Raw genomic sequence first — 27,633 nt, forward strand, 5'->3', positions numbered from 1 at the left:
TGTTTCACAAATAAAAATGATTCATTGATAATCAAAGTGACTCATTTTGTCTGTACAGTTTCTGTGTTTCTATTGACTGACTGGTTAAGTGACAAATTATCATCACTCATCCACTGATCTCAGTGCATAAGGTCACACAAGTGAACAGCAGTGACACTGCAACAGACACTTCAGAACCGTATACAGTGAACAGTAGCAACACTGCAACAGACACTTCAGAACCGTATACAGTGAACAGCAGCGACACTGCAACAGATACTTCAGAACCGTATACAGTGAACAGTAGCAACACTGCAACAGACACTTCAGAACCAAATACAGAACAGCAGCAACACTGCAACAGAGACTTCAGAACCGTATACAGTGAACAGCAGCGACACTGCAACAGACACTTCAGAACCGTATACAGTGAACAGTAGCAACACTGCAACAGACACTTCAGAACCAAATACAGAACAGCAGTGACACTGCAACAGACACTTCATAACCGTATACAGTGAACAGTAGCAACACTGCAACAGACACTTCAGAACCATATACAGTGAACAGCAGCAACACTGCAACAGACACTTCAGAACTATATACAGTGAACAGCAGTGACACTGCAACAGACACTTCAGAACCATATACAGTGAACAGCAGTGACACTGGAACAGACACTTCAGAACCGTATACAGTGAACAGCAGTGACACTGCAACAGACACTTCAGAACCAAATACAGTGAACAGCAGCAACACTGCAACAGACACTTCAGAACCAAATACAGTGAACAGCAGCAACACTGCAACAGACACTTTAGAACCAAATACAGTGAACAGCAGCAACACTGCAACAGACACTTCAGAACCATATACAGTGAACAGCAGCGACACTGCAACAGACACTTCAGAACCAAATACAGTTAACAGCAGTGACACTGCAACAGACACTTCAGAACCATATACAGTGAACAGTAGCAACACTGCAACAGACACTTCAGAACCGTATACAGTGAACAGCAGCGACACTGCAACAGACACTTCAGAACCATATACAGTGAACAGTAGCAACACTGCAACAGACACTAACGAACCATATACAGTGAACAGCAGCGACACTGCAACAGACACTTCAGAACCGTATACAGTGAACAGTAGCGACACTGCAACAGACACTTCAGAACCGTATACAGTGAACAGCAGTGACACTGCAACAGACACTTCAGAACCGTATACAGTGAACAGCAGTGACACTGCAACAGACACTTCAGAACCATATACAGTGAACAGTAGCAACACTGCAACAGACACTTCAGAACCGTATACAGTGAACAGCAGTGACACTGCAACAGACACTTCAGAACCATATACAGTGAACAGCAGTGACACTGCAACAGACACTTCAGAACCGTATACAGTGAACAGTAGCAACACTGCAACAGACACTTCAGAACCGTATACAGTGAACAGCAGTGACACTGCAACAGACACTTCAGAACCAAATACAGTGAACAGCAGTGACACTGCAACAGACACTTCAGAACCATATACAGTGAACAGTAGCAACACTGCAACAGACACTTCAGAACCGTATACAGTGAACCGCAGTGACACTGCAACAGACACTTCAGAACCGTATACAGTGAACAGCAGTGACACTGCAACAGACACTTCAGAACCGTATACAGTGAACAGCAGTGACACTACAACAGACACTTCAGAACCGTATACAGTGAACAGTAGCAACACTGCAACAGACACTTCAGAACCGTATACAGTGAACAGCAGAGACACTGCAACAGACACTTCAGAACCGTATACAGTGAACAGCAGCGACACTGCAACAGACACTTCAGAACCAAATACAGTGAACAGTAGCGACACTGCAACAGACACTTCAGAACCGTATACAGTGAACAGCAGCGACACTGCAACAGACACTTCAGAACCGTATACAGTGAACAGTAGCAACACTGCAACAGACACTTCAGAACCGTATACAGTGAACAGCAGCGACACTGCAACAGACACTTCAGAACCGTATACAGTGAACAGTAGCGACACTGCAACAGACACTTCAGAACCGTATACAGTGAACAGCAGCGACACTGCAACAGACACTTCAGAACCGTATACAGTGAACAGTAGCAACACTGCAACAGACACTTCAGAACCGTATACAGTGAACAGCAGCAACACTGCAACAGACACTTCAGAACCGTATACAGCGAACAGCATCAACACTGCAACAGACACTTCAGAACCAAATACAGTTAACAGCAGCAACACTGCAACAGACACTTCAGAACCGTATACAGTGAACAGCAGTGACACTGCAACAGACACTTCAGAACCATATACAGTGAACAGCAGCAACACTGCAACAGACACTTCAGAACCATATACAGTGAACAGCAGTGACACTGCAACAGACACTTCAGAACCATATACAGTGAACATTAGTCTGCACAACAGACAGTTTTCCAAATAAACCTCGACATATACAAAACAGTGGCACCAGCAGCCAAAATAAAATCAGTTGGCACAGCGGCCTATTCGATTTTGAATAACTTACCCTTTGATGATTGCATCACTTGAATAGGAAGCCCATCCCCCTGTCCTTTTGGATGAAGTGGTTGATGGCATCATCCATCAGCAATTCCTTCTTGATGGAAATTAAGGCCAAGTCTGACAGTTGGGCCTGCCCAGATGTGTTCCCAGAGAATGACCTCCACAGAGGCAGTGGACACATTGTCAGACATGTGAGAGTGTACATTTGTGCCATGCCTTCTTTCAGTTATTATCCTTTTGAATGGTAGCTGGGCTCAAAGTCAGAGTCCGGGCTGGTCGATATATGCACCATAGCTATTGTGATGTCTTGAGAGGTCGGGATCAGCTTGTGAGGCGTGGGTGCACAAATGAAGACAACAAGCGGTTGTGTTCTAACTCAAAATAGTAGATTTAAATTCTTTAAACAAAAGGTAAACTTCATTCCAGCCGCTACAAGAACCAAACATAAGTATCTTCCGTTTTCTTCGGGTTCGTTGTCTTTAATGTCAAATAAAACGCTCCTGTCCTCCTCTCTCCAAACATTTCCTTCCTTGTCCCCACTCCAACCTCTCCCGGGTAATCAGTCCCCTCTCTTCCAGCTGGGGCGCCGCCTTGGCCCCGGCTGCCCTGCTGACTATGGGAATTGTAGTTCGTTACCCCGATGCCATGATGGTTTGTAGTCTTTGCTGCAGCCACCAGGAGGGGATGTATCTCCCGTTGATGACCCTCCCTCTCATGACATCACACTATCTATTAAACTTGAAGAGGCAGCATTGGGTCACTGTAAGGCCCGAACTGGTGTGGATCTAGAAGAGCCAGGAACGCCAGCTTTTTGTGGTCACTAAAGCGTCTGGCAATCTGGGTTAGGGGCCCGTCAAATGCGCTACATTAGAGCTCCTCGAGACCCACGGCTGCGCAGGTCTACATAGACCCTGTCAAACTTCTCTCTCTTCTTTTCAGTTGTTCCGTGTAGCTCATCTTGTGTAGCGCCAAACCTTGGTTTTGGAGAATTCCAAAGACAACATCTGAGTACGAGAAGATGGCCTAGAAGGTTTTCAACCAAAAACAGAAGTTGAAGCTGGCAAGGAGGGTAATGTGTCCATCGGCGCAATGAACAGTGTCATCATCAAACTCTGGGTGTGGTGTTCTACGGTCTGCTCGATCACCTAGGAGAGTGACATGGCGTTTATTATATGGAAACAATTTATAGAACTCCCATGAACAGATTATATACCTTATTATGTTCTTTAATATTAACAAGTTCATTCGTTCTTTAGTGGGTATTCCCTCATACTATCACATGTATTTATATTCAGCGAAATTCTGATAGGTCGACTGAGGTATTCATGTAACCTTTCACGTTCTATTAAATAGGCAGGTTTGAAGGGTTTATTTCCTTATTTTGTTGTGTTGATAGTCAAATTATGAATTGATAAAATACAATTGGAACTGGCAATGTGTGTCTGTCCCACATTTCAAGCCGTGATCATTTAAAAATACATTTTCTATTGCACAGTGCTATTTTGTATGTGTTCTTGTCTTGGATATTAAAAGTATACACATTGTATGTGTATTATACACACATTAAGTTAAGTTAAGTGCAGAGTAGAAATACCCGATTTTCGTGTAAAGGTGTGTGACTATCCAGCAGTTGCCTGTTGCACTTCTTTACAACCTCAGGACCTTTTATGAGCAGATACCAATGGAAGGAACACAGCCGGGTTAGGGGAACCAGAAGTGAACATAAAGTTGAGTGATGCTTTTAGAGGCAGATATGCACTGCCTATAGGGGGTCCCTGTCCTGTCCTCTTCTTAATGGCACACAAAACGAAGAGAGGAAAGAAAGTGAAAGTGTGAAGAACCTACCACCATCTCTTATGATAAGAGGCAGGTATTGTGCCCCCTAACCGTTGCAGTATTGAAACTGAGTAAAGAAGATCTTTTGTTTCCTATTACACAGATCTTTCAGTATACAGACACTTTGTAACTGTCCATCCCCGCTCGCTTGCAGTAGAAGTAGACCTCAGGTGAAAGGTATAGTGACACATGAATGAAATTTACGATAGTGTAATCTGTCCCAATCCTGACCCACGCATTTCTGTTACTGAGGAGAACTCCCCCATTTAGAATAGAAATAAGCGCTTCTATGTTTGTTCTGCACAGTCATGCACCGCTCACGCAGTTAGAGAGATATGGTATGTGGGGGTTAAATACCACTAAAGTGTTGCTTGATTTGTTACCCTTAAACCTCTAACCCTCAGCTGGCTCCCATCTAGGCCTTGATCCTTCCACGAGGAGGCCAGTGGGTCACCGCAGGGTCGCCAGGCGGCCATGGCTTCCTCTGTCAGCCCCCCCCCCCCCCCCCCCCCTGGTCCATGTGGTACAAAACAACTGTCCCCATGTGTCCAGTTAAACTCGGGCCTATTGCCTGGCTATGGAATGCTGAGACATCATTTTATGGCTCCTGTTGGACACAAAAACAGAGCTATTTTACTCAGAGAGGGAAAATTCTCTATTGAGTAAGAATTGAAAAAAGAAATGGAAAACAGCAGATTCAGTTCCTCTCAAGTTTCAAGCCTTCCTGCCATTGTTTTCCAAGATGGCTGTCGCACAAAAGAGAAGCCAGGGTCAACTCCAATAAATTAGGTTCTGCACACAATGCGCACTAAATACAGCTTCTTTTTTTTCTTTTAATCTACTTCAAAGGCGAGGGCCGACATCAGCGTCAGCTGACAGTATTTTCATGACGTGGGTATAAATATAGAAAAAAAACTTCCATCTGATAATTTTTTAAGAGCCAGACATCTTTATTTTGTGTTTTCCTTGCCCTCGTCTCCCATCTCTTTTTAGATTCATTGTTCTTGTCACAACAATGGGGCACTCGAGTTCTCTCCAAATAAGGCGTGTTTGGAGAGCTCGTTTCCTGGGGACAGGAACACCAGTGATCCTCAAGAGGCATCCAGTAACAACAAGACTCAATGTACAGTATTTCCTCATTGTATAAATGAGTATTATGATCATACATTTTGTGTGAAGGAGAAAACATTCAAGACGTACTATAAATAATGTGATTCCTGTTACAATACTGCCAAGAAACTACATGCAGAACTATTTAGTTACACATTTTATTCCGTTTTGTACTATTGGTTACAATTCTTAAATCTGTGAGTCCCATGTGTCAGATTAGTTTGATGCAGTTCGCAGCATCCACTCTGTCTGAGCCTGCAGGCTATTGGAAGTCCACCATCCACTCAGATGTACGTCTTGGCCCAATCTCTTCCCGGTCCTGCTGTTTTATGCCACTTCAGCCAAGCTGCTAGATAGACCACTGAGACACGGAGCGAGAAAGAAGTACAGAACCAGAGACAGACTGAAGGGTAGGTTCTATCCCTCCAGCAGACCACCAAACGGACTTCCACCACGCTCCTGTGTTATTTATGTGGAGAGAGCTCTGGCCTGTTTCTGCCCCAGGCAGCGTTGTGCTTTTAGTAGGGATCCTCTCAGCCTCCCTCAGCCAGCGAGACATCACAGGGTGGAAAGAAATAAAAGTTCTCCTGGAAGAGTCAGGGCAGCCAGTTTGAAAAAAAAAACAAAGAAAAGTTATTTAAGAGGGCTTGAATAACAGCACTGGGAGAAAAAAAAGCAGCCACTCTGCCCTGAGCTGATATACGAAGATATTTCATTTTTATTTTTAGGAAACTCTGGCTGCTAATCAGAGGCTGTTATTTAAAAACAACAATGGATCATGAGAAAAATGTTCTGGGAGATTTAAAATGGCAAAGCAGTGGATGTTTGATTGACAGGATGGAGGGCAGATGGTATGTTTGAGGGAAACTGAACAACTACGACACATTAATCCACTCAGAGGGGTGGGGGGGGGGGGGGGGGGGTGGGGGGACTTCTTTAGCATGACTCACTGGTAGTGCAGGACAAGTATAGAGACACGGCCGAGAGCTTCAAAAAAACTAAAACTAAATTCAGAGCTCTGAACACCCTGCAAAAAAATCACTCCTGACACTGATGTGACATGGGATCACATGCACCCATGGGCCTGGCCATTGAAATATTCCATTTCTGACAGGCAAAAGTGAGCAACTCAAGTCCCTTTCGGTTAAAAGGAACAGCTTGGCAGTTGAAACCTATTTATCGTTGATGGTGTACCATGATAAACAGAGAGGTGTTGACTGGGCATCTTGCTAATTGAGGTATTCTATTTAGAGCCAAGCTCCCATTTGTAAAAACAGTGGCGCTCGTCGTGTAACCCGTGCCTTCAAATAAATCCAGGAAGCATATTTGGAGTTCCTTCCAGTGAGACATGATACACCATGTGTCTGTGGCCATCGCTGAGGCCTGTTACTGTCCTGAGTTTAGCCAAGATGTCAGCCATCAGCCACATTTTACAGTGTCTACTTATGCTTGTCAGCTTTTATTCGTATTGTTTTAACATGTATTGTCATGGATGAAAAGGAGGAGGGGGATATCTCAGAGGAGCTTGGGGAGTTTGGAGGGAAAAAAGGGTCTGTCGGTGAAATGGAGGGAGCGTACGTTTTTTTTGGTTGGAACCACAGGGATGACAGCCTGCATGGAGGCTGCCTGCTCTGGCATCGGCCACCTGAAAGGTCAGCCCCCCCTGAGTGGCATTTGGACTGTAGACAGAAGTGACCCAGAAACTGTGTCATCTCCTGTTCTCAGCAAGGGGTCCAAAGGAGGCCTAGTAACATCCACAAGTACAGGTACAGGCCAGCATGGGGATGGGCGGGGGTGAGGAGAACAGCAGGGCAGAGGGGAGGTAGAGGAGGAAGAGGCAGCAGTAGACGTATGAGCTCCAGTGACATTCTAAAAGATTAGAGCTGTGTGGTTGGAAAATATGACTGTGGAGGTACACAGGGGGGAGGTTAGCTGCAAGAGGCTGGAGACAAAGTTTGATTGAGTCAACACAAACCCTGGCTCACCCTTTCCCCTGTCCTTTATATATGCGAGCGCGATTGCCTGATGAGAGCTGTTGCCAGCGTGTTATTATGACATAAGTGCAGCTAGGAGGAGGTGGGGCTACTGTACACAGGCGGCGGTGACCATGGAGACAAGCATAGCTATTACGGGATGCATCAACCACAGGTTTTGATTTGGTGCTGAGAGCAAAGCTTGAATCCGGGGCACAATCATAGCCTCTGATCCAGCTGCTCTATCTCTGCACGCCGTGCAGCACTCATTCAGAAGTAACCTTGCATTTGTCAAAACAAGCCTGGCAAACATTTATCACACCGCAATAAACCCCGGCTTGAAATGCTGACGCACAGATGAGACGCCTCGTCCATTATGTACGGGCTCAGCTTAATTTTGGGAAATATTTGAAAGAGCATGATGTGATTGGTAATTTCATTCAATTGTTGCCACTGGTAACAAAATATTTTTGTGTCTCGGGAATTGTTGAAGGGCAGGGATGGAAGCAGCCGTTTAACCGAAGGAGTCGAGAAAAGGGAGAAGGAGAGGGACAAGAGAGGAAGGCTGGGCGAGATTTTTTTCTCTTTTTTTATGTGATTCTTTACGAGTATTTTGTTGGGCCTTTCACTGTGCTGAGCAATTAACTGTTTGGCTGGAAGTACAGTGCCAGCTCCGGTGCTTCTCAGCTCGAGAATTGTGGGCCATTTATCACTTTTACAACTCATTTTCACCCCCCAAAACACTCCCCTCTTGGGCTGGATACAACCTCGCGGCTGCCATGTCCTTGAGTTCCTGGTGACAGGTAAATATACACTTCCATCCAAACACATGTCCCACATCGTCTATATTTGACTTATGGGAGGTCAGCCTGCGAGGGATCGATGTTGCAGTACATTTTTAGAGGCTTGATGATGTCACGCTGCGGTGTACCGTGGGTTATGGGTCCGTGAACCTGTTGCTGCAAGACAGAAACAGTCCCCACGACTGTCTTGACTCAGAGTCAGCGAGGAGCGCGTGAGGCAATTTTTCAAGTACACTTTGAAGAGAAAATCGAATGAACCGAATCTCGCACACTCACTACTGTAACTTCAGCACATCACTCCACTGACAACTTCCCAGTCCCACAGGGATCATCGTCAAGTCACACAAGAGGGAAGAATGAATGGAGCGATGTGATGTTGTCATTCAAATGCAATGGATCACTTGAACTCCATTGCCCTGTTGTAATGACCCTGTGTAAGGACCTGTAATGTGGTTTTCCCATTGGGTTTGAGAGAAACCCTATGCCAGACCATTCAGGTGCGCAATAAAGTGCTTTTCACTTTCTGAGGACTTCCTGTCTCCAGTGGCGTTCTCCATTAACTCCTCACAGACAGACAAGAGCCTTTCTATTGGCCCAGACACTCTTTATCGCAGCAGGTATTCCCCCCAGGTACGGCGCTACCTGGCCCGCAGATAAGATAGGGAGCCGGCTGCCTGTCATTATTGGCAGATGAAGGCTATCTGAATATTGACAACAGTTTACACTCCTTGTTGAGAAACAAAGTTGGACTTGTGAGACACAGGCACACAGGGCTTTTATTGTGTAGAGGAGATATGAAAGTCTAGGCTACACACACTCCACACACCCAAATAGCCTTATGTCACAGCCCTGCACCCCCCCCCCCCTCCCCTGCCCTGCTCCTCCTGCTCCTCTTCAGTTGGCTACTATTTATTCCCACCAGCTGTGAAAAAAGTTCTTGACACCAGCTAAAGCTTTTCATCACTGCAGCTTCCGACTGCTAACAGGGACCATGCTAGCTTCTCCTGCCTCTCTGCACTGGAGGACATGCTCACATATAAAATGACAAACACACACATCACACACAGAGAAATTGTAAGATATATAAAATGGATTTCTTACGAATCCTCACAGCAGCAGTTGTTGAGTTTCTATGCATACAACACCGTAAATTCATATTCACTAAAACGGACAGACTGAGAAAAAATAGATACAAATTAGATGCTGCATCACGCTGATTTTTTGAAAACTGTGATGTGGATGCGTTTACTGTCTTTTACACAATCTGTTTTGTAATCCAAAGAAAAATCCAGTTGCTTAGTTTTCAGTCGTTACACATCTTTAACGGTTCAGAAATTGATTGTTTGTCCCTTTGATGTGTCGATGTCAACAAAATGTCACGAGATCATTCTCCAAAATGAATACGTAAAGAAATAAAATAGGGTTGCATTTTTTTAACGACTACATTTTTCTGAAGGATCAATCGATGATTTAAAGTGATGACAATCCCCCGAAGTCCTTCTTCACAACTTGTCACCCGGAAATACAATTTTGTCGAAATGTGTACGAATAAATAAATAAACAAAAATATTTTTTTTGCATTTTTGACAAATCGATTCCAAGATGTCTAGTCTTTACTTTGTACTTTAATGACAATAAAAACGCGTTAATTTTAATTTCGTTTTTTATTTTATTTCATAATGTTATTAAAAAAACATAGATGATAAAGTATTGGTAAAAACAATATAATAATACATAAACATTATTATTATTATTGTGTTTTTCAGATGATTATTTGAAGCATTTTATTCGATGGTTGTTGTTGGATTCATAGAATTATGAGTCCATCATTGCTATCTAATCATTATTAAAGCAGTCTAGGCTACGTAATGAAGTGGACCACCTCTGTGTCTCCTTGATATTTCCTCCAGAGGCAACGCTGCTCTGTAACTCCATCCCAGTGACACCAGTCTCCTTCCCCTCGCCCTCCCTCCCCCTTCTATTCCTCCCTATACACGTCTGTGCCATTTCATTGTTTTGAAAAATAAGAAGAGGTTTTAACTGCCATCCGAGACGATAATGGTTACCGATTCTATACTTTCAGTCATAATCTTCAAGTGGACCGTGATTAATGATGTCAGTGTTAGCCGGGTCCTTCAGGCCCCTGGCTGGATGACTTCAGCCTTGCTGCCCTGCTCTCTCTCTCTCTCTCTCTCTCTCTCTCTCTTTCTCTCTCTCTCTCTCCTTTTTAAACACACAGATAGTTTCGGCCGTGCACATGCAGCTCTTGCAGAGATGTTGAGGTCGCATGCTATGAATTTCATATTTCTCTCTCTGCCACACACACACACACACACACTCTCTCTCTCTCTCTCTCTCTCTCTCTCTCTCTCTCTCTCTCTCTCTCTCTCTCTCTCTCAGGAAGGGGGAGCCGGGCAACAAGTCCCCAGGTGCGAAGCATAATATTGAGCCTACAATCCATCTTTATTGATTTTACCATCAACGTGGCCACCTAATACATGCATAAGGAGCTTTATACCTGTGAGTAAATATGAGATGAGAGTCTTTGGAGGTCACATTTACTGCAGCAGGTTCAGGGTCTTATCATCTTAGAGGATGAAATAGGATCAAACTGGCGGGAAGCCTTTCTGCGTGAGTTTTGGAGTGCAGGATGATCCGTCTTCTCTAAGTTTAAAGCAGAAATGTGGATGAAAGCGTTTTTAGGAGCTGGTGTCACAACAGGCCGTCTCTTCTTCTTCTTCTTCTTCTTCTTCTTCTTCTTCTTCTTCTTCTTCTTCTTCTTCTTCTTCTTCTTCTATAAACACATTTACTTTGGCCTCCAGAAGGGGTCGCCATCATGTAATAACAGTGTGCCCAAGGGTGTGGTGGGGAGGGGGTCTCCAGCTCTGTCTCCTCAAAAAACAACGAGCATCTTTTATATTGGAGTTATTAATGCATTGATTTGAAACGTGCACTGTGCCTATATAGAAATGTGCACATTGAGCAATAGCCCGGGGGGATTTTGATGTTTCAGAATGAACTCTTCCTCCCTCTTTCCGTCTCCCTCTCGTTCTCTCTCAGCTCTCGTCTGTTATTTACAGTTCTTGTGAAATGTCTCACTTTGCTGCCCTCGGCTACCCGCAAGATATTTCTAATGCTCTCAAAATGAACCGATGAAATTAAGAATAAAAAAAAAAAAACGACTTTACCGTTCACCGTTAGGACTTCCGCCTCCTAATGGAACAATGCCATCTTATGGCTACTCAAGCCATAAAGCGTGATTATTTCACTGGAAAAACCGGTCAAATGTTGACAACCTTATGGGCATTGTAACACAGCGCTGGCGAAGGCAACTTAATGAGGAAAAAAAGGAGACGGCCGGGCCCGAGGCTTGCCTAATTAAATCTTAACTGATTGAAATAAGGGTTTGAGTACCTCAAGGCTTGACTGAACTCCGGCTATTTCCCTTTTTATTGCGCTTTATTTATTCTGCACTCACATGCCCTCCTTTTACGCTTCTTCGCAACAGGCCAACTGCATGTTTCAATTCCTGCTCCTTCCAAACGCCTATAGCTACATTATTTGACGAATTATAATTTTCACATCATTAAGATTTATTTTCGCGGGGTGAGTGTGTGTTGGGTAGAGGGGGGGGGGGGGGGGGGGGGGATTGTCACTCATTTTTAAGAAGACAAGCGCCGCTGAAGTGTGAACAAAATCGCCTCGAATTCAAGCAGTCGCGGCCATGCGCAAAAAGTCCTGATATCACCCATCTGAGAGATTTATCTTCAATATTTCCCCTAAAAACACACTTTAATTTGATCCATTCAGTCTGACATGCAGATTAATAATGCACGTTTACTCTATTTTAAAATTGTTTTCAGAACTTGTCTTTTTTTAATAACACTATAAATATAGATCTATATATATTTATTTATTTAGTTTTTAAATGAAACAAATAAAATAGGGTTAATTTGAGTCCTTATCCCGCATAATTATATAATATTCCAATATGTCAAGGCTTTAGTTTTTAAGATAAAATCCTAATTTTGTATTTATCAAAAGGCCATCGAATAAATAAGGAAGTGCGCGTTTGTGAAAGGGCAGTGGAGAGCCATCAGTATCTGTAGGCGCGTTTCTTCCTCCATTGTCTGAGAAAATACTATCAGAAATGATAAATAGATAATGGAGCTGTCTCCTGCAGACACGTTCATCAGCGGTAAGTGGGAGCTGGCGCGGAGCACCACGCAGAATTAAGGCGAAAGAGTTTGTAACATTCCTGCAGGGGGTAAGTTGTTGACAGTCAAAGAAGACACACGGAAAGAGGGAGGTCAAACACGCATTTACTGCCCGTCTGTTGGGACTATTTTCTTTATTTCCAGTGTAGTAGCATATTTTAGTTGACCAACAAAACAAGACTATTTAGTTTACTCTGAATTGTAAGCTTTCTCTTCAGGGCTGGCTTGGATTTTTGGACTCTGCATCAGGTGTTGCTGCCATTTGAGCGTCTTTTTTGTCATCATAAAAATAATATTTGTATCTGAAATCACACCTTAACGGAGTGGCTGGTATCGCATTTTAGTGTTGTGTGACTTCCAGTTTGACTTTTGATTCATGATAAAAAAAAATCACTCAAGACGTGAATGTATATGGCTTCGTGTTGACTACCAGCTGGATGCAAAGCTGCACTCGTTATCTGTTATACATTTTTGGATTCCGTCCCATGAAGAAAAAAATAACTGATCTGTTTTTTTTTTAAATTGCACAACAGATGAGAATGAAAAATAAGGAAACACACCACAATCCTGAAAAAGAAAAACATTCAGTCATTACATCTGCTTGCAGATGAAGTTTAGCCTCTCACTCGATTATCTCTCCGGAGTTTGGATTGCGCAGATCAACCCTTCCTTTTATTTTCTAAAAAAAGAAAAGAAAAGAAAAAAAGCAGCAAAAAGCAGCTAGTCCCCTTTTAAAGAAAGCCCTTTCGGTGGTGCTATAATAAACCATTTCCCTGGGCTTTATTGATCAGTCACTCTGAGCTAATGTAATTATCCTCATCAATAGGGGACTGCAGGGAGAATCATTATGCGGTTGACATTGATAAATGATCAGCCAAATGCGGCCCTTTTCTCCCAGGGACCTCCGCCTCTGACCCGCTCACACAGGCCTACATAACGTAGTCATAGAAACACCTTATGGCAAGAGGAGAGAAAACTGCTGAAATGTTTTTTTAAAAAGGAGGGCAGCGCGCGCGCGCTCACACACGCACACACGTATAGAGAGAGTGAGAGACTGTGTGTGCCTACATACACAAAACCTAAAAACGATCCCCCTGAGCAAGTCATTTCGGGAAGAGCCAGCTGCAAAGCGAAGGACACTCAGCCCCTCGTGCACGTCCTTTTTTTATGACCACTATCCAATTCAGCAATTCAAAAGAAAAACAAAGCAGAAACAAAACTTTTTTCTTTTCTTTTTTTTAAAGCCAGCAGATGCACTTGTGTATCTAAAAATACACAGTTGCGGTCGTGTCTCCCAGATCACACACTTTACCATGAAGCTCTGCAGAGAAAAACACAGAGCCAATAACAGAAGCATTATTAACATGTTGCGTCTGTAACGCACACACACGCACATAGTGTTTCTAGCGAGTACTGTGTGTGGACTTTTAATATTGTTGCACTGGCGTCTTCCTGAGGACCAGGCTGCATTGTGCAGCAGTGCAGAGGGAATATATTCCTTATTTTATTCCTGCAGCAGCAGCCCGGACTGGCTTTGACAGGGAGGAGATGAAGGGGAGGAGTTGTTTAGCTCGGCTGGATCATCCATCATCCCTGTCACACCGAATCGGCAAAAGGAAAGCAGCAGAGGCAATCTACCTTCTGTCTCATCGGGGAAGAGGGGGAGGGGGGAGGAGGAGGAGGAGTGGAGGGGGGGGGGGGGGGGCTAAAGAAAAGAAAAAAAACTATTAATATTAAAATCCTCTCCATCCACAGTAATCCTCACGTTTTCTCTCTTTTTCATCTGATAATCTCCGCACAAAACGGAGGGCTTCTTCCTTCCGTTTTATCTGAAGAATAATAGAGCGCCAGAAAAACAAAAAAAGGACGTTTAGGTTTTGAATGGTTGAGGGAAGAAGATGCATCGTTAACTGAACTCTGGTATAAAACCAATATACACTTTTTTTCTAATCTGGTTAAGGCCTTAACATCCCTCCGTGTGCATCCATGTGTGCAGAGACATTGTTTAACAAACATGAACTGTGCAGGTATTGTGTCCGGAATTTCAATAAAACGACTCGCGAGCAACATTCAAACCAGATGCTAAATATAACTTAAAGGAATTAATGCAGTAGGCTGACTGTGAGTTGGCTAAACAGAGAATTTTAAATAAACATAAAATATACTGATATTGGTTTTAAGATTTGAAAATGGCTTTCCATGCGGGAAATGGTAGTGAAAATACTTAGTGTATGAAAGTGATTTAAATAAATGTCTTCTTTTTAACAGGAACGTTCAAAATCCAACAGTTATATGAACACTCGAATAGGCCAATATCTTCTGGGTAAACATTAATAATTATTTACGATGGTTTAGATTAATTGCAAATTAATAATAATAAAAAGCTAAATAAAGGAGCAGGTTATATTTATGCCAACGTTGTATTTTTTTTTCAAACAAATTGTTGAAAAATAAAAATCAGCTTTCAGAAGGCCACATGACAATAACAGCAATAAACAGCTGAATGTATAAATGGAAATCCCATTTAAGTACACTCAATACATAATTTAAAAAATACATACTTTGCATTAATTGTATTATTATTATTATTATAGTTTGTGCCATGTATTATATTTGTTGATACACACACAAGACAAAGTCAGCAGATATGCAGTGTTAGTACCAAAAAATAAAAATAAAGAAAAGAAAACTGCAGAAAAAATATTTGAGGCCTTGATTCCGACACAGCAGAAGTTTAAACTTCGCTGTGAAGGGCAGAAAAGATTTGAGCCGAAGTGATGTTGTCATTTCTGGTTTTAGGCTATGACTTGGATGGCCGCGGGCAAACACGGGCAAAGAGATAGAGAAGAGAGAAGAGATAGCCCATCAAAGCCCACTCCTTGACGGCGGAGCCACATTAGGCCGACAGGCGGCGCTGCAAAACGGCAGAAAGGAGCAGAGCACACCGAGCCAGCCATCGTTCTCACTATCGGAGCAATTACACTGGGGACAAACCCTCGCTCTGCTGTTTGAACACCAGGGAAAGAGAGAACTGTGAATCCACCTAAACTAAATACACTCATTTTCAAATTCCAGATGAAGCTTAACCTTTTTACACAAGCAATAACATCTCAAATATTATCTCACGTGCGTTTTATTAATTAGCATTTAATAGCAAAATGGGATTTTTTTTTTCTCCAAGAAAATTAAGTTTTAAAGAAATGCTCTTTGGAAAATGTAATTGAATTGAGTTTATCCTGCCATTCTTGTCCCTGTACATGTAGGGAATGGAGGCCACCCTAGAGCTTCTTTACTCACCACCACATCACTGCTGACAGTTCATCTGTTGGTCTAAAACTTAGATGTGTTGGTGTGGAATCTGCTCTGTAATTTGCATTTCACAGTTATTTATCATTTACAGGACATATTTGTGTGGCTAAATAAATTGGCAAGGCAAAATATATTCCAACAATAATTAGTTATTGTCATTATGAAAGAGCATTCAATAACTAAATGGGCAGTGTGGTTAAAACAAGCTACTGCAAATAGATTGCTGGAAAAAGTGGGAGCTTGACTGTTGTATTTTCTGATCATTTACAAAAGTAAAACTTGAGGCCTTGTTGACAAAAAACAATAATAATACAAATAATAATATTAGTAATAATAATAATAATAATAAACCAATTCGTATTATTACTATGATGTGGATAACAACTCTGTTTATAACACAGTTAATCACACAAACGTCTAACAAAAATCAAAAATGAAATATTTATTACAGCATTTGTGACTGAACACCTTTTAAACATTACGTCACAGTCCTCATACAAGTATTTAATGTATTTTTGACAAAGCTTAAGGGAGACGGCATCTTATCATCTAGTGAGGAACACGTGCTGAAAAAGGAAGGAATTCATGGACATACAATATCAATGCCACAGCAGATCTGAAACTAGCAAAAACATTCTTTTTCAATTGAGGTAAACACATAGAATATCTAACATGAAACAATTAATAGACTGAACTCTGTACGAAGTTTGTTACAATATTCTCTCAGCCCCCCCCCCCCGCCCGCACCCCCGCCCCCCCCAAAAAAGCATTGAGTTCATAATTTAGTTTTTTTTTTTCTCCTTTTTTTTTTTTAGTTTTAGGTTTTTTGGTGCATCAACCATCAATTGCTTCTCCAGTGCCGCAGAATCAACGTTTGTGTCAGTATTGTCCTTATGGCAAGAATGTTGATCCGCAGATAAAGAAGCGCCGTAGGATGTTGCTTTTCCACTATTAAGCTTCCTTCAAGAGGCTCTTACCAATGAGAGTCCAGGGTACAAAAAAATAAAATAATATTAAAATAAAAATGTATAAAACCAACACAATCCAGTGCTTGGGCAATTCAAACAGAACTTGTTTTCTCCTTTAAAACCTACAGGGCAACATTCATTCATGAACCAAAAAAAGAGGGGCATGACAAATGTTCAAACTGAATCTTCTGGAGAGATCCGGTGTCATTTAGCAGCCTTCTCCCATCATGCCCTGGTCTTATGGGGGACAGGACCTGATTGCTGTCGTTTTTTTTTCTTTTATAGTGTTGTGCTGCGAGACAGTTTCTCCTCCGGGAAGGAGCACACACAGTGTGAGAGAGAAAAGGTTAACCTTTAATTCTAAAACTAGCTCAGGAAACATAAACCATGTGATCAACGAAAAAAATGCACAAGTTTTAACTTATTTATCTATACTTTTTATACTACAGTAGTTATAACTCTTGGAGTCCTTCTGTTGTTTCTTTTTTAAATCTTCCAGAGTGATTTTGTTTTAGAAGTGTTTGAGCGCGTCAACATGAAAGTGTACTGAACATGTTTATGATGCTGTGTGTGAGTGAGTGTGCGAAAAGTGTGTGTCTTTGAGTGTGTGCATCTGTCCGTTCTTTGCACACGTGTACGTCAAAACATCCTCTGTTGATCTCTACCAAAAGCCCAAGACTTTACAAAGTGTTCTTGTCAGCTTGGTCCTCCGTTTGGATGAAAGTAACAAAATTGACAAGTCTAAGAAAAAAAAAAAAGTATTATCACAGCTCATCTGGAATTCTGTTTCTTAAGTGTCAAATTCTGGTCAAAAGGGTTCGCTTTTTATTCTTAAAAATAGTCTCCAAATAGGCTTTATTGTGGGCTGCTGCTTTCGGTTTTTTTTTTTACACTGTTTTCTCGTAGCTGCTGTTGTCATGGTAGCAAAGTTCCCTTATACTATTGGGCATGGATGTCCAGGCCTTGTCCTCCAGCACTGGGGTCAATGGGAGTGAGCAAAGGGGGTCTCTGTGCAGACATGGTCATTCCTGGGTGCGATGAGGGTCCTCCATGCATCAGCATGGCGTGGTGGGGATGGTGATGAGGGTGGTGGGCGTGGGGGTGGTCGGGCAGGTACGCGTGGAGAGGTGGTCCGTGTCGGAGCTGGGAAGGGTGAGAGGTCACCTGATGAGGGTTGGTGTAAGTTGATGGGGCCATGCTCATGCCCATAGGACCGCTCTGAGGTACGTACTCCCCTGGCATGCCTGGCAGACCTGAGAGAGAGAGAGAGAGACAGGAAGAGTGAAATTAATTTACACACTCAATACAACTTTTCTTCTTTGACATGTTCCTTCTCCATTAACAGGGCTTAACTCAATTTAAACCCGCAACTTCAACAACAAAGGGCGGAGCGGCTTTTATGACACTGCGTCTGTGACTGCAGAGGTTTTAGCCTCGACAAGTAAAGAGAGACATTATTGCACTGGGCTATTTTGGGCTATGGTGAGTGGTTTACAATGCCCAATGGAGGTTGTGGTCAGGTCTCAGGTTGGAAAATGATCCTCAGTCATCCACAGACACTGCCGTCCTGGAGGAAGTGAGGAAAACCAACCAGCCGTATTGATGTGGAGAAGTGCTAATACTTTTAAAAGTGGAACAGTCAATTCCCCAGCTGACTTAAGTGACAAACCGAACAGGCATTCTCTCAAGGGGACGAGCCTCTGTGAACATATTTGATTTAGAATGCCTGAAAAAAAAGGTATTAAATAATGTAGGAGTCAGTTAGCTGAATCAACAAGACAGAGAGCCATAAAGGCTCAGTTCCACTGAATGAAAGCATTTAAAGCAGAAACAAAGTTCTGCTCTTAGATGCACGGAGTGTGGCTTTGCAAGTGGAAACAGAGCAGCAAAGATAAAAGGAAGTTAAAAGAGAAAAGAAAGGAAATGCAGGGGTGGCATACTGATGTCCCCTCAGATGTACTTCACTTCCTATGTGTAGAGACCTCAGCATGCTGGCATCTCTCATACTGTGACAGGACCCAGGACACAGAGCTGGCTCAGCAGTGCCACTGTTTGGCTTTTCACACGGCTGTTTGTTGAAATCAGAAACAAAAAAGGTAAGATGTGGGGGGGGGGGGGGGGGGGGGGGGATTGCTCCTGGAGCCTGGGACTGTAGTATGGGAACATGGCTGGTCTAAAGGCCTGGACCTTGGGGAGAGGCGAGTGAGAGCAGGGGGTCCCGCTGGAGCCAGGGGGCCTGGGGTCTGGGATTGGGTCTGGGCCGACCTGCTTTGTAATGTGAACCCCTGGGGGATTAGGAGCTGTAATAGGAGGGGAGAGGTCGCTGTGAGGTCACTAGGCATGCTCACTCTCTGCATTCCTCCACCTTAGTACACTGCAATTAAGAAATTACACTGGAGGGCCCCGGTGAGGGGAAGAGGAGGAGGAGGAGGACAGAAAGGGGAGAGGAGAAAGAAAAAAAGGACAGCAAAGGCCAAGATTAATGACCAGTCTCATTGGTTGAAAGCTGTGCTATTTTCTAATACTCCCTTTCCATGTCAGTTCATTTGAAATGCACATGTTTGTCAGAGCAGGTCTCTTAAAACCTCACTACTGGGGTCATAAAATAAGTAAATCATTCAGGGTGTTGGGGTATGATGGGTGCCCTCACCTCCATATAACCTAGAGCAGCTCCTGTTAAAAGGCCCAGCAGATGTTTTTGACACTGTAAGCTGGTAATCTCCAGTCTTGTAAGCTGCAGTCATTCTGTTAAGTAGATCTGAGACCCCCTCCTTTATTAACAAGAGTGGTAAAACCATCTGAAGACAATAACTGAGGACAGACTGGGCCTCTCTCTCTCTCTCTCTCTCTCTCTCTCTCTCTCTCTCTCTCTCTCTCTCTCTGCATGCCTGCCTCCCTGGCTGGCTGTGCACTTCTGTTATGGCACAGCGGTCCTGCTCAATGGCTGGCCATAATTAAGTACCAAAATACCATATTGTGTGGCTGTGTAATCAAATCAAGAGAGGATAATATTCCTCTGTATTGAGCTATTAATGTAATTGGTCATGAAGCATAAAGTATGTTACGTAATTAAATAGTCTCAAAATTATATAGCCGTATATTAAGAATTAGCCAACCTGAGCAAATGTTGTCTCTGTGTGGCTGTTTTAGGGAACATTGCTTCCTGATTTTTTTTTCTTCCTGCTGCCATTAGCAAAGACAGGAAGGGATGAGAGAAAACGAGCGAGAGACGGAGAGAAACAGAGGGTGAAAGAGAGAGAGAGAGAGAGATGAAGCAAAGACTAGAGGGGTGAAATGATCTCTGTCGGCAGAATTGCCGCTGTGACCCTTTGGAAAATTCAGTCGCCATTTACATATAAAGGGTTCTTTTAATCAAGGTAAGTGTTATTATATTGTGCCTCATTGGGCAAGGGAGTTTAGGTGTTAAAATAAAATCTCTTCTGCCCTGCCGCCTTTGGGATGTGATATGTCTTGATTTTTCAAATGTCAGCACTGTGGCACAAGCGGGAGGTGGAATGGCCAGCTTAATCAGACTGCAGCCATTTAGCTGAATGGGGATTGTGTGTGTGTGTGTGTGTGTGTGTGCGAGAGAGAGAGAGCCGGAGAGACAGAATTACAGCGACACAGAGACTATATCTGTATGTGTGAAAGAGATTCCCTCCTTTTAGATGCAGTCATGCTTGTGTCTACAACCGTATAAATTTATCTCAATGTCTCCCCTGCTCTTGTCTGTGAGTCTCAGGTCAGGCTATAGTCACTGGCCCCGGCCCCCCCCTTAAATCGTCTCCCTCCAGTAAAAAATAATCAAAACACACAGACTCATTCCTCCCTTTACACAGCTCAAACCAAACCCCCAGTGAAGGATCGGCCGTGTCACCCACGGCCCGTATATCTCGCTCAGGGACCGTAATGTACTGCGGTGTTCCCGTCTTTGCATATAAGATAATTTGGGCATCAATCCTTTCCCAGACAGATTTATGTCACTCTGAGGACAGTTTCACTTCTCCTTCTTTATCGCTTCACTGGAGCCTGCTTAATTTCTCCCCGTCAGCCCCTTCCCCCAGGAGATGTTATTTTTTCCCTAAATGTCCAACATTTGCATTGGCTGTCCAGGATGGGGAGAGCGATGGTGCTGTTGTGATAAATAAATTTGCACATGCCATGCCAGGTTGTTTCTTCTCCTCCTACTTCTTGTTGTTGTTCCTGTTGTCTGGCGCCACAAGTGCCGACGGCTCCTCTCTGTCCCAGGACGGTTCCCCCTTTTTCCCAAGTCTTAAATTCATCCTTAACTACTGCCCCCCCCCCCCCTTACCCTTAAAAGCATCATGCTAAAACATGTTGTTTGTTGATGCTAGGGAGTAGGGTGTCGGAGGTTGCTGCAAAATGATGGCAAGTGTGAGAAGGGCTAGCGCGGGTGAAATAAAAGGGAATAGAGGGTGAAAGAAATAAAACCCATAGCCCAAGAAAATAAATGAAAAATACAACAAGGAAAAGAGCCCAGTACTTACTTCCCCCTTTTTTCTTTGCGTTTTGCTTTACAAGATGGAGGTTACATGTAGTGCCATTGCCCATCCATGCCCATATTCATCCCCATTCCACTCATAGGCCCTAGAAAGAGAAGATAAACGCCAGAGAAGGGTCAGAAGGAGTTTGAATCACAGAGAGGTGAGAGGAGAACCGTGATCGGAACCAGCACCACGTCCTTCACACCCAGGATACATGGTCCTCTGGCAGGGTTGATTACTCTTAAAGGCACACACACGCCTGTGCATTGAAACTAGTTTGCTGTGCAAGAGTGGTATATAATCAAAATAGTACTTCAAGAGAGCACCATCACTTCAAAAATATCAGGAAAAGTCAGGAAAATGTTTAAAACAAAAGTTTCTAAAACCAAATGAATATCAATCAAATAAAAAGAGGAATCAGTTCCTGATTTAGTGTGAGACAGGATGAGTGGTTAGCGTTAGATGGAAAATTATTAGGGAGGTGAAAGATGTAAAGAAGTGGTAAGTGTTTTGCATGGCATGCCAAGCAAGACAGGCAGCAGACAGTCTGGAGGACAGTGAGGAGACTTTTAAAGAGAAGTGTTATTGTGGTTGTGTAGCAGTTGTTAGTATTAGGTTTACGTGGCTGACTCCGGGACTTGCGCCGTGCTGAGATGACTAAATCTCATGCTACAGACCAGAGGGTCAGCGTTGATCAGCTGTGCGATAACCGAGGGTGGAACTGGTGTCTGGTAAAGAAGGAATGCGGGAACATGGACGCAGGAAGAGAGGTGGACGGGCTTACCGGCTGGTCGGATCCCCATGTGTTGCTGACCATCCAGCACGAAGCTGCCCATTGGCTGGCCCTCTGGACTGTATGCTGCTCCTTGGCTCACTGAAGGATCAAGAAGAAAACCTGATTGTAGTCAAAACGTGGACATGAAAAAGGGAGGGGGGGAGGGGGGGAGAAGAAGAGAAAACACACCAGACAATCAGCAATTGTCCCAGCTCCAGCCCAAACATACTGAAATACATTGTGCTCATGTTTGTGGACCGCATTGACTGATGCGTGGCATGCAAACACGCATACAGTAGGTCCCTATGCATGCAAGCACACACACACACACACACACACACACACACACACACACACACACACACACACCAGTGTCATTCAAAACCACATTCACATTGTTCTCTCAGAAAGAAAGCATGCAGTTTGACAGGATGAGAAGAATGTCTGCCAGTACTCAAGTCAACAGTCATCTACTCCTCGACAAAACATAACTCTAATTGAACATTATTGAATGTTCTGAATGATTTACCTGATTATCTGTTATGATACAGAAGAATCAGTAGCAATCAATTTTCGCTGTTGCATCTTGTTTTGCCTGCTATTAGCCTTAATGAACTGATGCTGCTGGGAGACTGTAGAAAACAGTGTATTCTAGGACTATAGCGGTATAATCTTGGATAATCTGTCGTTCGCAAAGATTAGGGGGACCTGTTCGTCATGCTGTTTTTTGTAGGGATTGCTGATTGGCACACATCGGTTGCATGCTAACAAATATTCCACACTAGAGTGCTTCAATTGCAGAAAGAGTCACCCACATTTGTAAGTGCATCTCATTTTAATCACGGCTCATGTTCGCTGTGAACAATCTCCACCCCGGTGTGTGTGGGGACCTTTATAAGACGGGGAAGCTTGCTAATCAACAATAACAGCTTTTCCCTCCCTGAGACAAATTACTTGGCTTCTATTTGGTAATGCCAAAGTCAATGAAGCTTAGGGTGACTGAATCATTCCACGGGATCACAGAGTGGCGTGTTTACTACTCAGTTGGTGCTTTTTTTTGTAATCTGACCACAATAGATATGGGAAATAAATGTGTAATCAATTAACAATTTGAAGCTTTCCATAATCTGTTTTTAAGAAATGAAAATCTCTCCCTGTGTTGGCGTTAAATCAAAACATCAGATCTGATTTAATCAAGGCATATTATTGAACTCATTATTCCTCCTAAGGGCAGCTTTCATGACTGAAAATACATTAACTGATACTGTTATACTACAAATGTGTCTAAGCAGCTATGTAGCGGTCTTGATGTTTGAAACGTGCTGAATGACTACTTCATATTAAAATTCAGAACAGTGATTCTTGAGGGAATAAAATAAAAACGCAGCAGAAAAAGTAAAGGGAATCGCCCCCTAACCCTAGACTGTAAAGAAAACAACAAAAAAACCCAAAACAGCCTTAAAGACGAGATAACTCATGAATTGCTGCTAGCAATTCTGGCACTCCTCTTGTGTCCAATTAGTAATTCAGAGAGAGGGTGCTAATATACCTCTCTCTCCACTTAGACTGGGAAATCTCCAATTAGAGTCAATCAGCAAACGGCCCGCACCCATTGCTGAACCTATTTCATACAGAAAATGGAAAAGGGGATGAAGGGAGCGAGAGGAAGAGGATGGAGTAGTGGAAGGAATTTTTTTTTTCGGGGGGGGGGGGGGCGATGTAGGGTGCCCCTTTAAAAAAATCTGGGCTCCAGGCATGATGTGCATGCCAGCAAAGGATTTGGAAAGGGTGTCTACATGCTGGGGAAAGACAGAGAGAGAAGCAGCACTCAGCTGTGGTACGTCGACTGGGTTGTTCCTTTTTTTTTACCTGCTCGATTTGACTGGTCAATCATGGGCTGTACTATTCTTCTCCTGGCGTTAATGAACCTGGCAGAGAGCAGAGAAAAAACACAGAGGAGAAAAACAAACGTTAAATCACCCTGCATTCACACACGGAGAGATTCATCACAAGCCTCCACAAAGACAAAACTGTTTTGCATGACTTAATGGCAACATTAGCCACCGAGTCCTTGAGCGAGGCGCTCACAACAAAACAGCAACAAACAAAAGGGCAATTGTGTGCTGACTTGGGAACCCAGCGAGGGATACTTTTAATGTTCCTTATGATCTATTCCCCCTTCTTTTAATAAAGCTTTTGATTACGTTTGGTTGCTATGGGCACCAGGGAGACATTCCTCAAGTATTAAGTGCAGCCTGGGCACAGAAGAACCCTCGCCGCGGCACATCCCTCTCTCCTGCTGTCATTCCTGCAGCCACTTGCACACAGCAACTCTACACATGGTGTACAGTGTCCTGTCTACGGCTCCTTCTCCACAACAACGTTGTTTCTGGAGTGTTATCACCCATTGGAATTTCAAAGTAAGCTCTAAGTTAGCAGAGTGCAGGATACAAATGGTTCCTTTCATTATTCCCCACCATTCCACCCCCACCTCCACCCTTTCCCTCTGTGGGACCCCCACTCTGGCGTCATTGTAGGGGGTTCTGCTCCCCTTCCAGCTGTCTAGAAATGAGGACCAGGCATGGGCCACGCCGTGCTTTCACAAGGTATTGTTATGTCAGCGAGCCCATCAATTAGGCTGTCTGAAGTTTTATCACCGCCGCAGCAGCGAATAAGTGCAGCTCCACAAAGCCTCCCCAGCCGGCCTTGCTCCTGTGGCTTTTCCAGTGTAGAGCCGGAGGTCATCCGGAGGTGAATGCCAGCCAGGGGCAACCTTTTTAACTTGGTTTGGAGATGCCTTGGGCCGTGTCAAACACAAGCTGGCCACTCGGTCTGAGCAAGTTCTTCACCTTTCTATCTATCTTCCTCTTTTGCCCCCTTTTCTCCGTCTGTCGTTGTCTCATTCACTTTCACGTAATAAAAACGCAGCACGGACTTAGCACTGCAGGTACCGCCATGTGGTTGATATTAAAGAGGGGTTTCAAATCACATTGGAGCTGTCCAGCATGAAGTCCTTTGCTGGTCCCCCCCCCCCCCCCCCCCAAAAAAAGGCCCCACAGGCCAGCGCCCTCCTCTAACGTACGGGCCACGGCACCATCAGTACGGTAAAGAACTGGTCATTAGAAGGAAGGGAGAGCTGGAACCAATTTGGGCTCCTAATCCCCCATGAAGCCCTGATACCTGCCCTTACCTTCTGCAATGAACTTAAACGCCTGTAATCTGCCCGGCTCAAAGTGACATGGTTAAACGTACGAAATGCACGGTTGGAGAGAAGAGAGACGCGGTGCTCATTTGCCAGGGGGCATCCAGAGTGCAGGTACGCAGGGGTGCCGTGGGCCCCGGAGAGAAAAAGATGAAACGCATCCATATGAGAATGAGCGGGATCGAAAGTTTAGGAAGGGAGGTGGGGTGTGCCAATGAAAGTTGGATTGGAAATGATATGATCGTAATGCATGACTTGTGATTTAAGGGAGGAATGAGGATTAAGGTTTATTAAGTGTGAAAGTATTTTTCCATAGAACAAAGAGGACAAAGCATTCTTAGACATGCTGTCAGAAATACCTGCAGTGCTCAAGAGACGTCCAGCACCAAAACCAGCTAAGCAAGTAAACAGTGAGACATTCCTGGTATCACACTCCCTTCTTTAAGATCAGAGCGCAAGACCCACCAAAACATATGTCCCGCTTACTCTCTTCCTAGACGCACCAAGGGGCTCAAAATCACAACCATGTGCATTGTTACCTATTCTGGGACATAACCATGAACACATAATATCAGGAATGTTCTTCCCAGGTGTTAAACTTGCCCATGCGGTTTCCAGTGACTGCAGAGGAAATACTCTATGTACTGGAGAGTATGCTGTAATTCTAGATGTTTCTTTAAAAACAGTGTTCGTCCTCTTGTGTTTTTGCAGGAAATGTATGACATAGAGTACACATGAACAGGTTTACTTATCTTTGAAACAGTGTTATTTCATCATCGAAACAGCTCATTGCTGTGAACACAAACATATGGATATTCAAATATAGTCCCGCCAAGCTGTTTCTGAGATGGACCTGCTTCTTGTCAACATTCCCTGTTGGCCAACCACCACCATATCTCTCTCTCTCTCTCACACACACACACACACACACACACACACACAAAGGTTCTGTTTTGTACGCGAAACAAGTTGCCATAGTAAAGCAAGAGGCGATGCGGTGCACTGGAGGGAGTGGGGGGTGAACAAGGGCCCCTCTCGTGGCCTTAGAGCACCTTTTATCAGTCTGAGTAAAGCCAATTGAGATTATCAGAGCCAGGCCTGATAACACTGTTTTCCCTCAACCCGTGAGCTGCTAATGGTGTGTGCTTAGAACAACACAACCAGGAATCCTCCAGAGATGAAGGCCAGTCAAACTGGGATGGACGGACAGACGAACGGATCCGAGGACCTAAGGCCCTGAGAGAGACACAGAGGTTGACCACAGGGACTCAGAATTCCCAACCACTCGCTAAAACATACGTGTGCGCGCTGTAAATCTACACATCGACACCACGGACATGACCACAACCACCGCCAGTGTGTCTGTAGACTAACCAGAACACAGGAGGCTCACAGGGGACACAGAAAACCTCCAACCAAAAGCCCATGTTTTATTATCTACATCTGGTGGTCGAGCTTATTATGGCCTGCCTCTGCTCAGTGTTTGAGCACAGAAACACCAACACACACAGCCTCTCAGCATGGGAACTCCATGCTGTCTTCAAACAAATAATTAAAGGCAAGGTTAGGGGGTCGCATGGAGGTCAGAATGTGTACATTACGCCAGGAGAAAGCGGGCTGGTGGGGGCAGCGGTCCACTGCTGTTTAACGTGGGCAAACTGGTCTCTTCGAAACCAATGAGCCTGGAACACATTTTCAAGTTGCGTGTCAAAAACTGCTCTTGCGGTGCTAAGAATGCGTTGGAGCGTGCATGTGAATTATGTGTGCACATCAGTCAATATATGTGCATGTCCCCGTTGGTGCATTCCTCACACGCTACTGCCGATTGGCCTACAGTAGCACTTCCCGCTGACATGCCCTAAAAAGCAACGAGTGACACGTGTGTACAAACATGTGTACATGCAGATACAAGTCGACAGGAAGAACGAGAACGTTGCTCCATGACAACATAGAGTGCTAGGTTTACTCTGAGTGTTGTGTTGTGAAAATACAGGCCGATATGAACGATGGAGCCAGGGCAGCAGGAGTCCACTTGACTCCGCTAGGCTGGATCAACACGGCATCCCTGGTTACTAATATCTGCTCACACACACACACACAAGAGGGGGACACTCTTCAGAGAGTGTCTGCTTAGGTGTTAAATACCCTGGCTAGCACACAATGTTATGCTATACCGAGTGTGCAGTGGGTAAAGGTAAGGGCTGGTCAGAGGCAGGAGAAGAGTCCGAATGAAGAAGTTACATATTCAGAAAACATACCATGTGCTTTCATAAAGTAGAGACCTTCAACTCTATGACCCTTTGATGCATCATTATCGTAAAAGAAAGTTGACAAATAATACTGAAGGTGCTGGTAGTGTGAAGATGAAATCATAGCAAACCAGTC

At 43.9% G+C, this 27,633-nt stretch overlaps 1 protein-coding gene across 4 annotated transcripts in view; it reads right to left on the reverse strand.

The window, feature by feature from the left end:
- Positions 1–16,272: 16,272 nt before the first annotated feature.
- Positions 16,273–27,633, reverse strand: part of meis2a (Meis homeobox 2a) — a 79,314-nt gene continuing 67,953 nt past the window's right edge. For 2 of the 4 annotated variants that reach the window (XM_079287064.1, XM_079287063.1), the window contains exons 10-13: positions 23,916–23,974; positions 22,056–22,166; positions 21,275–21,374; positions 17,879–18,019 (exon numbers count right to left, since the gene is read on the reverse strand). In XM_079287064.1, coding sequence (XP_079143190.1) covers positions 21,316–21,374; positions 22,056–22,166; positions 23,916–23,974 — 229 coding nt within the window. In that variant the 3' untranslated portion in view covers positions 17,879–18,019; positions 21,275–21,315. Of the gene's footprint in view, positions 18,020–21,274; positions 21,375–22,055; positions 22,167–23,915; positions 23,975–27,633 lie in introns of all 4 variants that reach the window. The other 2 variants (XM_079287065.1, XM_079287066.1) reach the window with 2 other exon arrangements.

The sequence above is a fragment of the Melanostigma gelatinosum genome, assembly GCF_949748355.1.
Source record: "Melanostigma gelatinosum genome assembly, chromosome: 16".
Lineage (NCBI taxonomy): Eukaryota > Metazoa > Chordata > Actinopteri > Perciformes > Zoarcidae > Melanostigma > Melanostigma gelatinosum.